Here is a 17,192-nt window from a genome sequence, read left to right as displayed (position 1 = left end):
AAATTATTGTTACCAGATTGTATTCACTGCCCTACTGTAGATGTTGGCTATACCTTCTGCACAAACCTCTTCTTGTTACTTTTTTGTAGACAATAAAAATAGGAGCTTTAACCGGAGAAATCTTATTTAAATTTACCTGTGTTTATAGCTATTTATGAGATCTAATAGTCGATTTACGGTATGTAAAAAAAAAATCAACACAATTGTGAAATTTTATCTCTATAGTATTTTCAGGATGCTACGATTGATATTTCTAATTAAAAACAAAATCTCATAAAATACCCGAATTACAGAAACCAGGCTTTTGGATTCACCTTTTATGGAATTCAATTTCCTTTCATGAAATACTTCTTGTACAAAAAGGAGAAGCAAATCCCACACTTTAATATTTACATATGTTACAATTACTATAACTCAGAATGTACAAAAGCAAATGCCTGTCATTATAGGTGATGCATCAATTCCAATAACCCTTAATGTTTGTGTTGAAGTTACAGTATACAAGGAATGTTCCTTGTATGAAGCAAAGCTCATGATCCGGAAGACGTTTCTTGTTATTAGATGGGTTTAAGCTCTGTGGCTGCAGTCAAATTATGCAACATGTTGTCCATGAATTTCTCTTCTGATGAAGTTGTGGCTTTATATGGTTTGTTAGTCTTGTTTTTTATACTGCAAAAGATATAAATTAATAATTAAATTACAATATACAAAACAATGCTTTGATACAACCAGAAAACTTGGAAATTTTAAATGGGCCTTATAGTAGCTCCAAGCACAAAAAAAAACATGATAAACATGATAAAGAGTTGACCTATCTGGGACATTAAAGATGTTATCAGTAGGATATGTTATATGATATATAATTGTCTAAGGGTCACTTGCGTCCTTCTGTCTGTCTGTCACGGAAATCCCGCGTCGCTGATTGGTCGCGGCCAGCTGGCCGCGACCAATCAGCGACAGGCACAGTCCGCACGCGAAATGGCCTCTCCCTCCTCCCCTGCAGTCAGTGCCCCCTCCATACTCCCCCCAGTCAGCGCCCAGATAGCGTTAAAAGGACTGCCTTACACTGGGGCATAACGCGGTGTAAGGCAGTCCGTTAACGCTGCCATTAACCCTCTGTGAGACCAACTTTTTACTATTGATGCTGCCTATGCAGCATCAATAGTAAAAACATATAGTGTTAAAAATAATTAAAAGAAATAAAAAATCATTATATACTCACCCTCCAATGGCCCCCGGATCCAGCCCAGGCCTTTCCCGCTCCTCGCGCGCCGCTCCGGTCGCAATAATGCATTTCGGCAATGACCAGAGATGACGTAGCGGTCTCACAAGACCGCTACATCGTCACGTGTTATTGCCGCTTGGGACCGCAGCAGCGCGCGAGGAGCGGGAAAGGCCTGGGATGGATCCGGGGGCCGTCGGAGGGTGAGTATATAACTATTTTTTATCTTAATTCTTTTTTTTAACAGGGATATGGTGCCCGCATTGCTATATACTACGTGGGCAGTGTTATATACTGCGTTGGCTGTGTTATATAGTACGTCGACTCTGCAATATAATACGTGGCTGTGCTATATACTACATGGCTGTGTAATATACTGCGTGGCCTGTGCTATATACTGCGTGGGCTGTGTTATATACTGCGTCGGCTCTGCTATATACTGCGTCGGCTGTGCAATATACTACGTGGCTGTGCTATATACTATGTGGGCTGTGCTATATACTACGTGGACTGTGCAATATACTACGTGGCTGTGCAATATACTACGTGGCTGTGCAATATACTTCGTGGCTGTGCAATATACTACTTGACTGTGCTACATACTATGTGGGCTGTGTTATATACTGCATGGGCTGTGTTATATACTATGTCGCTGTGCAACTGTATATACTACGTCGGCTGTGCAATATACTACGTGGGCTGTGTAATATATTACATGGCTGTAATATACTGTGTGGGTTGTGCTATATACTGTGTGGTTTGTGTTATATACTGCGTCAGCTGTGCAATATACTATGTGGGCTGTGTAATATACTACGTGGCTGTGTTATACACTACGTGGGCTGTGCTATATACTATGTGGTCTGTGCAATATACTACGTGGACTGTGCAATATACTACGTGGGCTGTGCTATATACTACGTGGGCTGTGCTATATACTACGTAGGCTGTGCTATATACTACGTGGACTGTGCAATATACTACGTGAACTGTGCAATATACTACATGGGCTATGCAATATACTTCGTGGACTGTGCAATATACTACATGGACTGTGCAATATACTACGTGGCTGTGCAATATACTACGTGGGCTGTGCTACATACTACATGGCTGTGCAATATACTACATGGACTGTGCAATATACTACGTGGACTGAGCAATATACTACATGGGCTGTGCAATATACTACGTGGCTGTGCAATATACTACGTGGGCTGTGCTACATACTATGTGGCTGTGCAATATACTACATGGGCTGTGCAATATACTACGTGGACTGCAATATACTACATGGGCTGTGCAATATACTACGTGGCTGTGCAATATACTACGTGGGCTGTGCTACATACTACGTGTCTGTGCAATATACTACGTGGGCTGTGTTATATACTAGGTGGCTGTGTTATACACTAAATGGGCTGTTATACACTATGTGGGCTATGTTATATACTGCGTGGGCTGTTATATACTACGTGAGCTGTGTTATATACTACGTGGCTGTGTTATATGCTATGTGGGCTGCTATATACTACGTGGCCGCGAACAATCAGCGACAGGCACACTTCGGACGCGAATTGGCACGGGATTTGAACTATGCTTCGCTAATATGTCGCGCCTGGCCAGCCGAATTCTGTGTATTCATTGTATTATTCTAAAATCTTCATAAATAAACTACATACACATTCTAGAATACCTGATGCATTAGAATCGGGCCACCATCTATTATGTTATAAGTTCCTACTAGATGCGGCTTCTACTGCTGGGTCACATCTTCCATAAGACGTGGCCGCATATGTATGGCTCTCTACATCTATTAGTTTCCTATCGAAATTCCATAAATGTTAAAGACATTTATGGTACATCTAATTAAGGTCTCTTAGGATTCTCATTCGCACGAGAAAAAGTAAAGGGTTCTTTCAATGCGTTAAATCAAAATCAAATTTTCAGCATTGCTTGATCCCTGGTCACTTGTGTGAGTGATTTGGATCTCTGACTCAATAATGGACATATGTTCATATTTTTTATTTAACTAATACAGGACACATGGAAAGCATGGATAGATCACGTAAGTGAAAAACCGTTATCTGATATAACCCTTAAGAGTTTTTCCGTTAGAGATCAGCAGCATAATAACATAGTAACATAGTTCATAGTAACATAGTTAGTAAGGCCGAAAAAAGACATTTGTCCATCCAGTTCAGCCTATATTCCATCATAATAAATCCCCAGATCTACATCCTTCAACAGAACCTAATAATTGTATGATACAATATTGTTCTGCTCCAGGAAGACATCCAGGCCTCTCTTGAACCCCTCGACTGAGTTCGCCATCACCACCTCCTCAGGCAAGCAATTCCAGATTCTCACTGCCCTAACAGTAAAGAATCCTCTTCTATGTTGGTGGAAAAACCTTCTCTCCTCCAGACGCAAAGAATTCCCCTTTGTGCCCGTCACCTTCCTTGGTATAAACAGATCCTCAGCAAGATATTTGTATTGTCCCCTTATATACTTATACATGGTTATTAGATCGCCCCTCAGTCGTCTTTTTTCTAGACTAAATAATCCTAATTTCGCTAATCTATCTGGGTATTATAGTTCTCCCATCCCCTTTATTAATTTTGTTGCCCTCCTTTGTACTCTCTCTAGTTCCATTATATCCTTCCTGAGCACCGGTGCCCAAAACTGGACACAGTACTCCATGTGCGGTCTAACTAGGGATTTGTACAGAGGCAGTACAATGCTCTCATCATGTGTACCCAGACTCTTTTAATGCACCCCATGATCCTGTTTGCCTTGGCAGCTGCTGCCTGGCACTGGCTGCTCCAGGTAAGTTTATCATTAACTAGGATCCCCAAGTCCTTCTCCCTGTCAGATTTACCCAGTGGTTTCCCGTTCAGTGTGTAATGGTGATATTGATTCCTTCTTCCCATGTGTATAACCTTACATTTATCATTGTTAAACCTCATCTGCCACCTTTCAGCCCAAGTTTCCAACTTATCCAGATCCATCTGTAGCAGAATACTATCTTCTCTTGTATTAACTGCTTTACATAGTTTTGTATCATCTGCAAATATCGATATTTTACTGTGTAAACCTTCTACCAGATCATTAATGAATATGTTGAAGAGAACAGGTCCCAATACCGACCCCTGCGGTACCCCACTGGTCACAGCGACCCAGTTAGAGACTATACCATTTATAACCACCCTCTGCTTTCTATCACTAAGCCAGTTACTAACCCATTTACACACATTTTCCCCCAGACCAAGCATTCTCATTTTGTGTACCAACCTCTTGTGCGGCACGGTATAAAAAACGCTTTGGAAAAATCGAGATATACCACGTCCAATGACTCACCGTGGTCCAGCCTATAGCTTACCTCTTCATAAAAACTGATTAGATTGGTTTGACAGGAGCGATTTCTCATAAACCCATGCTGTTTCTCATAAACCCATGCTGATATGGAGTTAAACAGTTATTCTCATTGAGATAATCCAGAATAACATCCCTCAGAAACCCTTCAAATATTTTACCAACAATAGAGGTTAGACTTACTGGCCTATAATTTCCAGGTTCACTTTTAGAGACCTTTTTGAATATTGGCACCACATTTGCTATGCGCCAAGTCCTGCGGAACAGACCCTGATCCAAATCACTAAAAATGTTTTTCTCGCAATCAAAAATTACCACCGATCATAAGATAGGCGATAGGTGGCAGTCTCACTAGTGGGACCGAGCATGATAATTGGAGCTTTTCATTATGGGACTGTCACAGATAGCCACCTACGGCACTCGGCTAAGGCTACTTTCACACTAGCGTCGGATTCGGCCCGTCGCAGTGCGTCGGGCCGAGATTCCGACGCTAGCTTTTGTTGTGCCGCACAACAGGGGCAGCGGATGCATTTCTCTGGCGCATCCGCTGCCCCATTGTGAGGTGCGGGGAGATGGGGGCGGAGTTCTGGCCGCACATGCGCGGTCAGAAAAAGCGGTCCGTTGGCTGCAAAAAAGGTTACATTTAACGTTTTTTGCTCCCGGCGGTCCGCCACAACACGGTACAACCGCCGCAAGATGGTTTAGACGTGTGTCAATACGTTGCAATGCGTCGGTAATGTAACTCTATGGGGCAAAAACGCATCCTGCAAACAACTTTGCAGGATGCGTTTTTTCCCCTATACGACGCATTGTGACGTATTAAAAAAAACGTCAGTGTGAAAGTAGCCTAACTCCCTCAGTCCTATACAATTTGAAGCGACTCCCTGTTTTTGTGGTGTCTAGCAGAGGGATCTCCATGAATAAGATACTTATCTATCTTACAGATGTTTAACAGATAGGCAATGAGTTTTATTTATAAGACAAGCCTGAGATGCTATATCATATAAACGTTGGTAAATAATTTTTTTTCATGATACTATACTGAGAATGCCTTTATTGACAGAAGAACCTACAGAATAAAGCCCCCAATGCACATTAGACTAATGTCAGCCACCACCGACAGTATAATATGTATTGGAACGACGGTCAAGTGATTTTAGGGGTAAATGTCGATTATGCATGTATGGTTTCTGACTGCCAATCGCTATGTTCTCCAGGAGATAAGCCACCAGGAATGTCTGTTGGCAAATTCTCATATAGAATGTAGGGGATGCAGATATGTTTTGTTCCCATCTTCTCCCCAACCACTTTAAGTGTGTATATATATGTAATTAATGTGTTCATACACGGTGGTACTGCTACACATAAAGCGTATTACCACTGAGTACAAGAGCATTGCTATACTGTCTGTATATCGCTCTGTATATTCCATGCACATATAGTTTATAGGGAAAGTTTGTCCCCAGGCTCAGTATAGTGATAGGGGTGTAGTGTCCATAGTTGGCCATTAGAGGGGGGCACTGTAGCATAAAGTTAGAGTTGGAGGGGCACAGTGCCATAAAAATAGTTATGCTTCCTGGCTTTAGTCAGTCAGGGCCTTGGCGCCAGTGCAGCTCACAGGGCAGCCTGGCGAGGAGTCGCTGCGCCCCGCAACATTAAGGAAGGGGCCCAGGATAGTAGATCTGCACTAAGGATTCGTCTAGGAGGAAAGGAGTATGGAAGCGCTGCGGACACAACTAAAGGAATCTGTTCCCATAGAGAGAAAGAGAAGTTTGTTCAGCTGGGGAGCACAAGCAAGATGTGGCAGGTCTTTGCCTGGGCAGCAGTTTTTAGAGACGGGGCGAAGCGGTGTAGAACTCTCCCATGTGAGGCAAGAATTCTGGATGGAATAGATTCTGCAGGACTGAAGATACGGTCTGACCCGGGGCTGAATATGGAGAAGGAGAGGACAGAGCAGGGACAGAGAAGAAGGTACTGACTGTGATACTCGAAGGGCCTGTATTTGAGCAAGTTGTGCTGAGTAAACAAGTTCATGTAGAAGTGAAGCCAGAGTGTGTCTCCTTTGGACATCCCCGTACCGGGCAAGTCCAGATGGCGCAGAGAGTCAGCACAGATGTAAACCAGCAGAGAAATGTGAAGTTATGCAGGAAGGGGTCCAGGGAGTAATACAGGGATTATTGTCGGCCATGGCTACCTCCCTGGCTCCCCCTCTCTACACGAACATAGGAGTGCTTGTCCGAATGAGCATTCCCGTGTAGCATTCTATCATCTAAGTAAATGCATTCAATGTTGCTGGGTTTCCAGATCATACACAGCGACTGTCTTCACTATAGAATACCATTACTTTCAGAACTTCCGCGATTTAACCCTTTCTTTTAACAGCTAGAGCCCCCAAATTTTGCACACACACACTACTAACATTAGTAGTGAGGAATATGAAAAAAAAGGATATGAAAAGGTTTAGGGTATGTGCACACGTTCAGGATTGCATCAGGATTTGGTCAGGATTTTTCATCAGTATTTGTAGCCAAAACCAGGAGTGGAACAATTAGAGGAAAAGTATAATAGAAACATATGCACCACTTCTGCATTTATCACCCACTCCTGGTTTTGGCTTACAAATACTGACATAAAATCCTGACCAAATCCTGATGCAATCCTGAACGTGTACACATACCCTTACAGTATGTAAACCATGCCTCATATCATGTCGGGTTTAGGAAGGAGATAGCAAAAGCCGGCAATTGAATTACCGGCTTTTCTGTTATCTAGCGCTGTATGAAATATAAATATATGTATATATATGTGTCTCACTGACATATAAATATATATAAATATATATGTATATATCTACTATATAATTGTCTAAGGGTCACTTCCGTCTGTCTGTCTGTCTGTCTGTCACGGATATTCATTGGTCGCGGCCTCTGTCATGGAAATCCAAGTTGCTGATTGGTCGTGGCAAAACGCCCACGACCATTGCCACGTCCAATCAGCGACGGGCACAGTCTGGCGGAAAAATGGCCGTTCCTTCCTCCCCGCAGTCAGTGCCCGCTCCATATTCCCCTCCAGTCAGCCCTCATACAGGGTTAATGGCAGCGTTAATGGACCGCGTTATGCCGCGGTGTAACGCACTCCATTAACGCAGCTATTAACCCTGTGTGACCAACTTTTTACTATTGATGCTGTGTATGCAGCATCAATAGTAAAAAGATCTAATTTTACATGTCATGTGACTGCGACGTCATCACAGGTCCTGCGCTCATCCAACCCTGGGACCGGAAGCTGCCGCGTACACCGCACACAAGCGGCAGGACTACAATGGGCCCTCGGAACGTGAGTATATGTTTTTTTTATTTTAAGTCTTTTTTAACCTGTTAATATACGTGGCTGGCCAATATACTACGTGGCTGGGCAATATACTACGTGACTGGACAGTATACTACGTGGCTCTGTGCTGTATACTACGTCGCTGTGCAACTATGTGGCACTGTGCTGTATACTACGTCACTGTGCAATATACTATGTGACTGGGCAATATACTACGTGGTTGGGCAATATACTACATGACTGGGCAATATACTACTTGACTGGGCAATATACTACGTGACTGGGTAATGTACTACATGATTGGGCAATATACTACGTGACTGGGCAATATACTACGTGACTGGGCAATATACTACGTGACTGGGCAATGTACTACGTGACTGGGCAATGTACTACATGACTGGGCAATATACTACATGACTGGGCAATATACTACATGACTGGACAATATACTACATGACTGGGCAATATACTACGTGACTGGGCAATATACTACGTGACTGGGCAATGTATTACATGACTGGGCAATATACTACATGACTGGGCAATATACTACGTGACTGGGCAATATACTACGTGACTGGGCAATGTACTACGTGACTGGGCAATATACGTGACTGGGCAATATACTACGTGACTGGGCAATATACTACGTGACTGGGCACGTCACTGGGCAATATGCTACGTAGCTGGGCAATATAGTACGTGACTGGGCAATATACTACATGACTGGGCAATATACTACGTGACTGGGCAATATACTACGTGACTGGGCAATATACTACGTAGCTGGGCAATATAGTACGTGAGTAGGCAATATACTACGTGACTGGGCAATATACTACGTGACTGGGCACGTCACTGGGCAATATACTACGTAGCTGGGCAATATAGTACGTGACTGGGCAATATTCTACGTGACTGAGCAATATACTACGTGACTGGGCACGTCACTGGGCAATATACTACGTAGCTGGGCAATATAGTACGTGACTGGGCAATATACTACGTGGCTGGGCAATATACTACGTGGCTGGGCAATATACTACGTGACTGGGCACGTCACTGGGCAATATACTACGTAGCTGGGCAATATAGTACGTGACTGGGCAATATACTAAGTGACTGGGCACGTCACTGGGCAATATACTACGTAGCTGGGCAATATAGTACGTGACTGGACAACATACTGCGTGGCTGGGCAATATACTACGTGACTGGGCAATATACTACGTGACTGGGCAATATACTACGTGACTGGGCAATATACTACGTAGCTGGGCAATATAGTACGTGACTGGGCAATACACTACGTGACTGGGCAATATACTACGTAGCTGGGCAATATAGTACGTGACTGGGCAATATACTACGTGGCTGGGCAATATACTACGTGGCTGGGCAATATACTACGTGGGCTGTGCAATATACTACGTGGACATGCATATTCTAGAATACCTGATGCGTTAGAATCGGGCTACCATCTAGTATATATATAAATATATATATGACTGTATATATGTTTTCACGAATATTTGAGCCCATGGATCCATTCTATGTCCATTTTGCAAGCCGGCGAGAAAATCTCACTGTACGGATGCCATACGGATTACATACGGAGGTTTACATGCGTAAAATACACTGCCACACCCTGCCTACGGATGACATATGGATCACGGTTTTGGGATAAGTTCTGCGTATTACGCATGTAAAATACGGACCGTATCTCCCTACGCTGAGTGTGATGCCGGCCTCACCACCAAAGTTTAATGTGCAGGTAAACAAAGAGCTTGTAAAAGAAAAACGATGCAAAATAACCATTTTTTCTTTTTTGACACCCAATTGCAAAAATGATTTTTAGCTCCAAATATATGCAATTGAGAAAAAAAATGCTCCCAAAACACTACAACCCCTTTAAATACAGGAGGCGAGGACTGTAGTGAAAAAGCACAGAGGAGAGTTAAGCATTTATTGCAGCTGCTTAATTTCTCTTTCATTTTACCCTTTATGTGTATCCTTTGTGTGTAACCACTTACCCAACCATCCCATTGATGGTATTTTCCTTTCAATTTCCAATGCATTTTTGTTCACTCTAATCATCATATTCCGTCAGTTTTTATTTTTAGAGCAGAAGAAGGAAGAATAACATACAATATGTGGCGATGGGAAAATAACATCGGCAAAATATACCGTAAATGTGATCATGAACCTGTGGGAATTTCCTGGTTTATAATATTAACGGTAGCATTAAAACTACAGAATGTTTACTAAGTTCTCAGTAACATCACATCAAATGAGTCACAATTTATACAGAAGTCTAAGGACATAATGACTAAGGAAATACACGAGTTATCTTAGATTAAATGTAAACTATTGGTTGAAATCATTGGTTAAATATTACTAGTGTTAGAAATTGAAACTAAACTAATGGCAAAATGACATCTCCATGGGCCCAGTCTGTGATTTACGGGTAGATTAATGATGCTGACTGTGCCCCCCATTAAAATATACAAGTGATAGCTGCTAACATGAAATGGGAGGTCAAGCTGCTTTGTCAAGAAATGACAAAAGCTTCTAGTACATAGAATCTTTGTAGGAGAGATTGATTTTCAGTGTCATATAGTTGCCTATTCAACCATGCAATTCAGATGTTAAAACACTGGCAATGTGCGCCCTTCTATATGTTCCCAACATCAAATATCAGAAAAAATAACACTTTCCAGAATAAATGTAAAAAAATAATGACGCATCTAGAGAAGCTATCAAGAAATCGCTAAACGTGAATTTTATTTTTGGTCATACTTGCCTTATTCATCACCCAGTCTGCATCTTCTATGGCCCTTTTAACAATCTGTTGAATCCTCTCAGAGTCATCTTCATCAGAGTGAACCCGAAAGCTCTGTGAAAAAACACACCATGATATACGAATATAGCTGGACACACGTTGTAATGCTAGTATCATGGCAAGACGTGTACCCACCATAAGGGAGAACCATTCAGCTGCTATGAGGCCCCTGAAAAGAAAGGAGCTTGTCATACTTTGGGCCTTCCCATTGCAGAATCTTTGCAGGATCCTCATCTCCTGAGGAACTGCAGTCTTAAAGGGAACCTGTCACCCCAAAATTCAAGAATGAGCTGCGGCCACCGGCATCAGGGGCTTATCTGCAGCATTCTGTAATGCTATAGATAAGCCCCCAATGTATCCTGAAAGATAAGAAAAACAAGTTAAATTATACTCACCTTGGGGGCGGTCCCGGTCCGATGGGCGTCGCAGTCCGGGTCCGGCGCCTCCCATCTTTATGCGATGACGTCATCTTCTTTTCTTCCTGCTGCGGCTGCTGCGCAGGCGTACTTTGCTCTGCCCTCAACAGGACAGATAAAGTACTGCAGTGCGCAGGCGTTGCGCCTCTCTGACCTTTCCCGGCGCCTGCGCACTGCAGTACTTTGCTCTGCCCTCAACAGGGCAAACAAAGTACGCCTGCGCCGGAGCCGCAGCAAGAAGAAAAGAAGAGGACATCATCGCATGAAGATGGGAGGTGCCGGACCCGGACCGCGACGCCCATTGGACCAGACCGCACTGGGACCTCCCCTGGGTGAGTATAATATAACCTGTTTTTCTTATCTTTCAGGATACATCGGGGGCTTATCTACAGCATTATAGAATGCTGTAGATAAGCCCCTGATGCTGGTGGCCACAGCTCATACTCGAATTTTGGGGAGCCAGGTTCCCTTTAACCAATAAGGAGATGGAGCATGTGCCCAAGAAAGTGAAAACAAATATTGGACTATTCTAGCCCATTACTAGGACGAAAGGGTCCTTTTGATCTCAGTATAGTAACTCACAAGAGCAATCAAATTGATGATTTATTTTCAAGGTTTCTTAATATATTCTGATGAACCCCACTGACCTATAATATATATATTTCTATACATGTACACAACCAAATGTATATCAAAATGCAAAGTTTATATGCCTAATAATTTAGGAAAAAAATCCAGTTCTCACAAGTGTCCAACCCAACTCACCTGTCGTATTGCATGCTTATAATGATGTTGAAGATTCTCATTTGGAAGTTGCTTGCAGCAACGAAGAAGATAGCGATACAGCTGTAAAGGTTTATGTACCAATTCTGCACTGGGTAAAGGTACCATTATCTGCTGAAAGTGCCTGGAGCTGTAAAATGTAAAAGATTTACACATAATACATCTATAACAATCACACCCAAAAACAGAATGTAGGGCGCAGTACAGAGGATGCTGAATGAATACATTAAAATATACTCCTCGGCATTGAAATTGCAAAACCAGGAAGGAAAAATCATGCATCATAAATGAATTAAAAAAATTTAAAGAAAATCCATTCCACACATTGGCTGTGATCAATGATGTTATTAACGTCTGTCTGAGAAATGTTCTGCCACACTGAATGAACTTGGGCAGCAAATCATCAAGATTCGCTGCTGGCAGCTCCTTTTTGCAATTACCGTGGGAGACGAGTCTGGAGACGCAGCATATTTAGGCCATTGTTTTGTCCCCGTTTACAGAATCATGTTATCGGCATTATATATGCTATTCACACAAGGTGATGAACTGCCAAAAATTAGCTTTATGCCAGAACAAACCACTTATCCATGGAGCAAGAGTTTTGCTCGTTTGTTGGTTAATTGCCGGCATGCTTGCACATGCAATAATTGGGAACGAGAATTCTAAATGGACTTATAAACATGAAAACTGCTCACAGTAGCGTGAACCACACAGCTCGGTGTTGTCATGTTGAAAAACTGCTCATGGGACAATTTGGAGAAACGGCTGCACCACTGGTTCCTGGCTAAATCAATGTAAATCTGAGCTGCTAGTGCACCTGTAATGAAGTACAGAGATGTCCGGCAACCATACAATATGCCACCCCACACCATAATCCCCAGACTAATACTGATGTGATTTTCCCTCATGAAGGCTGCTTCATGGTGTTGCCCCAGACCAATCTCCAGCTATCACTGTAAAAAGCAGGACTCATAGATGAATAGGATAGACCATCATTTAAGCCTCCATTGCCATCTTCCCCTGCACTATGACAGTCTTTGAGTGTGGTTCTGTGAAGTCAATGGAGTACCTGTAGCTGAACATCTTGCTCAATGTTGCGCAAATGCCTTCTGAAGTTTTGAGCAGACACTTTGACACAGGCTTGGCAAGTGATGTCCAATTTCACTTGCAGTACAAAATGGATTAATCGTGGAGCTAGTTGAATGGCCATTTCTCCATAGTGTCCCGGCCGCCATTTTTCAACATAAGAACATCAGGTCAATTGTTCTCATGCTACTGGGAGCAACCTACCTGGCCTAAACTTTCTACCATGGCCTGCAGAGTCTCCGGAGTTGTCTCCTATTAAGCACATTTGAGATGTAATTGGTTGACAATTGCCAGCAGTGATGATTTGTGAGTCCAAGTTTATTCAGCAAGCAGAAGAATTTTTAGATTACCATTAACCCATTTCCAACCGTAGACATATAGGTATGTGTACGTTTGGGCCCCCTGCTTGCTGCGGGCTCCGGTGATGAGCCCGCAACTTTTCCAACACATCAGCTGATTTCATTAGCTGACATGTGCCCCTAGTAGCCACGGGTGGAATCGCGATCCCCCCGCGGCTGTAAACAAGTTAAATGCCGCTGTTAATTTCTGACAACGGCATTTAAGATTCTTGCGCCGGAAGTGCGTCACTAATCCCGCCCATTAGTGCCCGTGTCACATCACTGCGGGTGGCTGATGGGCTGGCATGACAAGCCAGGGTCTGCAGGACATCCTGTGGCTGTCATTGCCGGATAGCTATGAGCGCCGACTGCTCGGCAAGTGAGCATTTCTGCTACACAGACCAGGGCTGCAGCACAAGTGATCCCATGGAGACTACTGAAGCAAGTGTAAAGTAAAAAAAAGTTTTGAAAAATATAAAAAAAAATATAAAAGTTTACATCACCCCCCCAATCAGCGCCATTCAAAATAAAACAATAAAAAAATACACATTTAAAATAAGCCATCACCCAGCCCAAGATCAAGAAAAATGGAGAAGCCACAGGTCTCGGAAAATAGAGGCTTTTTCTTTTTAGAAACTTTGGATGTTTTTTTCACCACTTAAATAAAAAATAACCTAGACATGTTTGGTGTCTACATGTACTCGCAATGACCTGGAGAATCGTAATGGCAGGTCAGTTTTATCATTTAGTGAACATGCTAAAAAAAAACTATTCTGCACTTTTTTTGCAATTTTACCACACTTGGAATTTTTTTTTGTTTTTTTTTTGTTGCACACTATATGGCAAAAGCAATGGTGTCATTCAAAAGTACAACTCGTTCCGCAAAAAAAAAATCCTCACATGGCCATATTGACAGATAAATAAAAAAAAGTTATGGTTCTGGTAAGAAGGGGAGCGAAAATCGGAAACAAGCTGCCTGAACCATCATGTATCAGGCACTGGCTGTATTATTTCAGCTATGTATGTTTGACTCTGAAATGTTGCAACGTTTTGGAGAAAAACATATTTTAACCCCTTCATGACATGGAGTTTCCGGGGGTTTTTCGCTTTCGTTTTTTCCTCCTCTATTCCACAACTTTTTTATTTTTCCATCAAGATAGCCGTGTGAGGACTTGTTTTTGGAGGGATGCGTTGTACTTTTGAATGGCATTTTTTGCAAAAAGTACAATTCCACAATTGTTTTGTTTTTGTTTATTTACCAAGTTCACTAAATGATAAAAATGAACTGGAAATATGATTCTCCAGGTTAGTACAGGTATGCAGATACCAAATATGCAGGTTTTTTTCGTGGTGGAAAAAAAGTGGAAATTTGTTTAAAAAAAAAAACTTGTCATTTTGCACCTTGAGCTGATGTTTTTACTGATACTATTTTAGGGTAGATACAATATTTTGATCGCCTCTTATTGCATTTTATTGCAATGTTGCATTGGCCCAAAAAAACGTAATTTTGGAGTTTTGATATTTTCTTGTCAAGCTGTTTAATAATTTATGGATTCATTTACTTTAGATTTTGATACATCAGAATTTACAAATGCAGCGATGCCAAATATGTGTATTTTTTAATGGGGTAAAAGGGGGTTATTAGTGTTTTTTTCATATTTAAAAAAAACGTTTTTCTTATTGTATTTATTTGTTAGACATCTCACAGAATATCAAATAAAGTGTCCTATTCTCAACAGCTCACCGATATATGACACTACTAAAGGTACAGTAAATGACACCAATAAAACTTAACATTTACTAAATATAATAATAAAACAGTACAACATACACGACCTAAAAACGCGTATGGCTGCTAATAAAGATACAGAGTGCACCAATTCCCTATAGGGCCAACTATCTGTACCCTACCTTACAGCGGAGGTTGGCACCCTATAAAACCTGCGCAATGGCGCCCCCGCTCACTGTAGACTAGCCCCAACTGACCCTAGTAGGCCCTATCGTGAGGAAGAAAAGAGTACCACTCAGCAGACCATACGGACAGACAAGACAAAACAAACAAATGTCACTTGGACTAACATTAAGCAAAAAATATGCTAGATGGAAAAAAATTTTGCACATATGTTAAACGTACATCTAATTTGTGCGGTACAAAGGCTGTGCAACAAGTGTATATGATGAACACTCGTGTACTACATTGCACATATAAAGCCTAAGACAAAAAAGCCTAAATCTGTACCTATAGATACGCCCTACCTGCCTGCGGGGATTGGCACTCTATTATCCTGCACAAATGGCGCCCCTGCTCAAGTCGTCTGTCCCTATTAAACCCTATAATAGGAAAAAGGGAGAACAGGCCAAAATATAGCCTATGATGAAAAAAATACCAAGGCAGGTGGGCCCCAAGGCCAAGATAAAAGTGCAAAAATAGTGCAATAAGTGCAAAAAATGCCCTAAACCCAGTGACATTTAGATATATATAACCAAGTATGTTAGCTTATTTTCAGTATAAAGTATGCTTGGCTCATAGCCTTGAGTATGCTTTGCTCGACGCGTTTCCCCTATATAGGTTCATCAGGAGACATACCCATATCATAACTGAACAAAGTGATAACTTATCTGATTATATTCAGGGGAGCGATAAGCCCTCTGCCGCAGTGGGAAACAATGTCCATCCAACATCTGCCGGTCTCTATCAGCCTTGTAGTAAGTGTGGTTACCTGCTCTTTAAATCCTCATGTGGTTTCTATCCCATGCCATAATAGAACTTCCGGGTTGAAAAGGTCATACATTATGCTAAGGTTCATCTCTATGACGCAAGTGCCTTCCCCTTTTGCGCACGCGCGCCTGCACTATAGTGCAGGTTTAGCTGGTGGAACGCAGATGCATTCCACTTCGCGCCTGCGCTGTAGCAATACAAGGAGGATAGCGTACGCAGGCCCAGTAGTAAGACGCTAATGCGTCCCATTCTAAGCGCGTGTCAATAACACATATACGCGCACGTAAGTGCGTCCCCTTTTTTTTCATGCGCTACAATTATAAGTACGCGCTTGCACTATAGGGCCCAGAGGTTGAAATGGTGACACGCAAATGCGTTCCACTCTGCGCCCGCGCCGTAATAATGCACAGAAAGATTCCGTGTGCAGGCGCAGCAGTGAGACGCCACGTGAACAACACATTAATGCGCACGCGCAGTAAGTACTTATTTTGGGATATTACAAATTGTTTGCAGGCTCAGTGGTTGAGCACAGATGCGTTCCATTCTGCGAACGCGCCCATATATACACACTCATAGGAAACTATAACCCGCTGGTATGTGCCAGCTTTGAAAATGAGTGTGAGAAAAAGAGACAGCTCTGCACACCTGTAACGCTAAGAAATATATAGTCTGCGCTACAAAAGAGAACATATATAGTAAACCACCACTTACTTATAAAGCACGCCCCCTACATCTAAGACCGTGTTTAAAAAAAACAAAAGAATAAACTAAAGATACAATAATAAAATATAATTAGTGACCAATATCCCATTATGGACCAATGGGTCAGAAGACAAGGACAGACTATCCGGGACTAATAGGGATTCATACAAAGCAGCCAAATTGCAATTGGTCATTCAAGCCCTTTGGTTTTATACTTTTCATCCGAAAAATCCATTTGGCTTCCTTCTGGAGAATTAGCCTATTCCAATCTCCACCTCTCATTGATGGTGTAACAACCTCAATCACGGAGAAACTACAGCAGTTTAGATCACCTCCATGAACACTCCTCACATGGTCAGAAATAGGGGTATCCCTC

At 42.2% G+C, this 17,192-nt stretch overlaps 1 protein-coding gene across 6 annotated transcripts in view; it reads right to left on the bottom strand.

Moving 5' to 3' along the window:
- Nucleotides 1-363: 363 nt before the first annotated feature.
- LYRM9 (LYR motif containing 9) overlaps nucleotides 364-17,192 on the bottom strand; it is a 32,894-nt gene continuing 16,065 nt past the window's right edge. For all 6 annotated transcript variants that reach the window (XM_069761301.1, XM_069761298.1, XM_069761296.1 and 3 more), the window contains 3 exons: nucleotides 11,954-12,101; nucleotides 10,734-10,826; nucleotides 364-669 (listed from right to left, as the gene is read on the bottom strand). In XM_069761301.1, coding sequence (XP_069617402.1) covers nucleotides 652-669; nucleotides 10,734-10,826; nucleotides 11,954-12,079 — 237 coding nt within the window. In that variant the 5' untranslated portion in view covers nucleotides 12,080-12,101 and the 3' untranslated portion in view covers nucleotides 364-651. The remainder of the gene's footprint in view (nucleotides 670-10,733; nucleotides 10,827-11,953; nucleotides 12,102-17,192) is intronic.

This window comes from Ranitomeya imitator, chromosome 3 (genome assembly GCF_032444005.1).
Source record: "Ranitomeya imitator isolate aRanImi1 chromosome 3, aRanImi1.pri, whole genome shotgun sequence".
In the NCBI taxonomy this organism is placed as follows: domain Eukaryota; kingdom Metazoa; phylum Chordata; class Amphibia; order Anura; family Dendrobatidae; genus Ranitomeya; species Ranitomeya imitator.
Note: the sequence above shows the minus strand (reverse complement) of the source record. Positions and strands in the feature narration are given on the sequence as shown.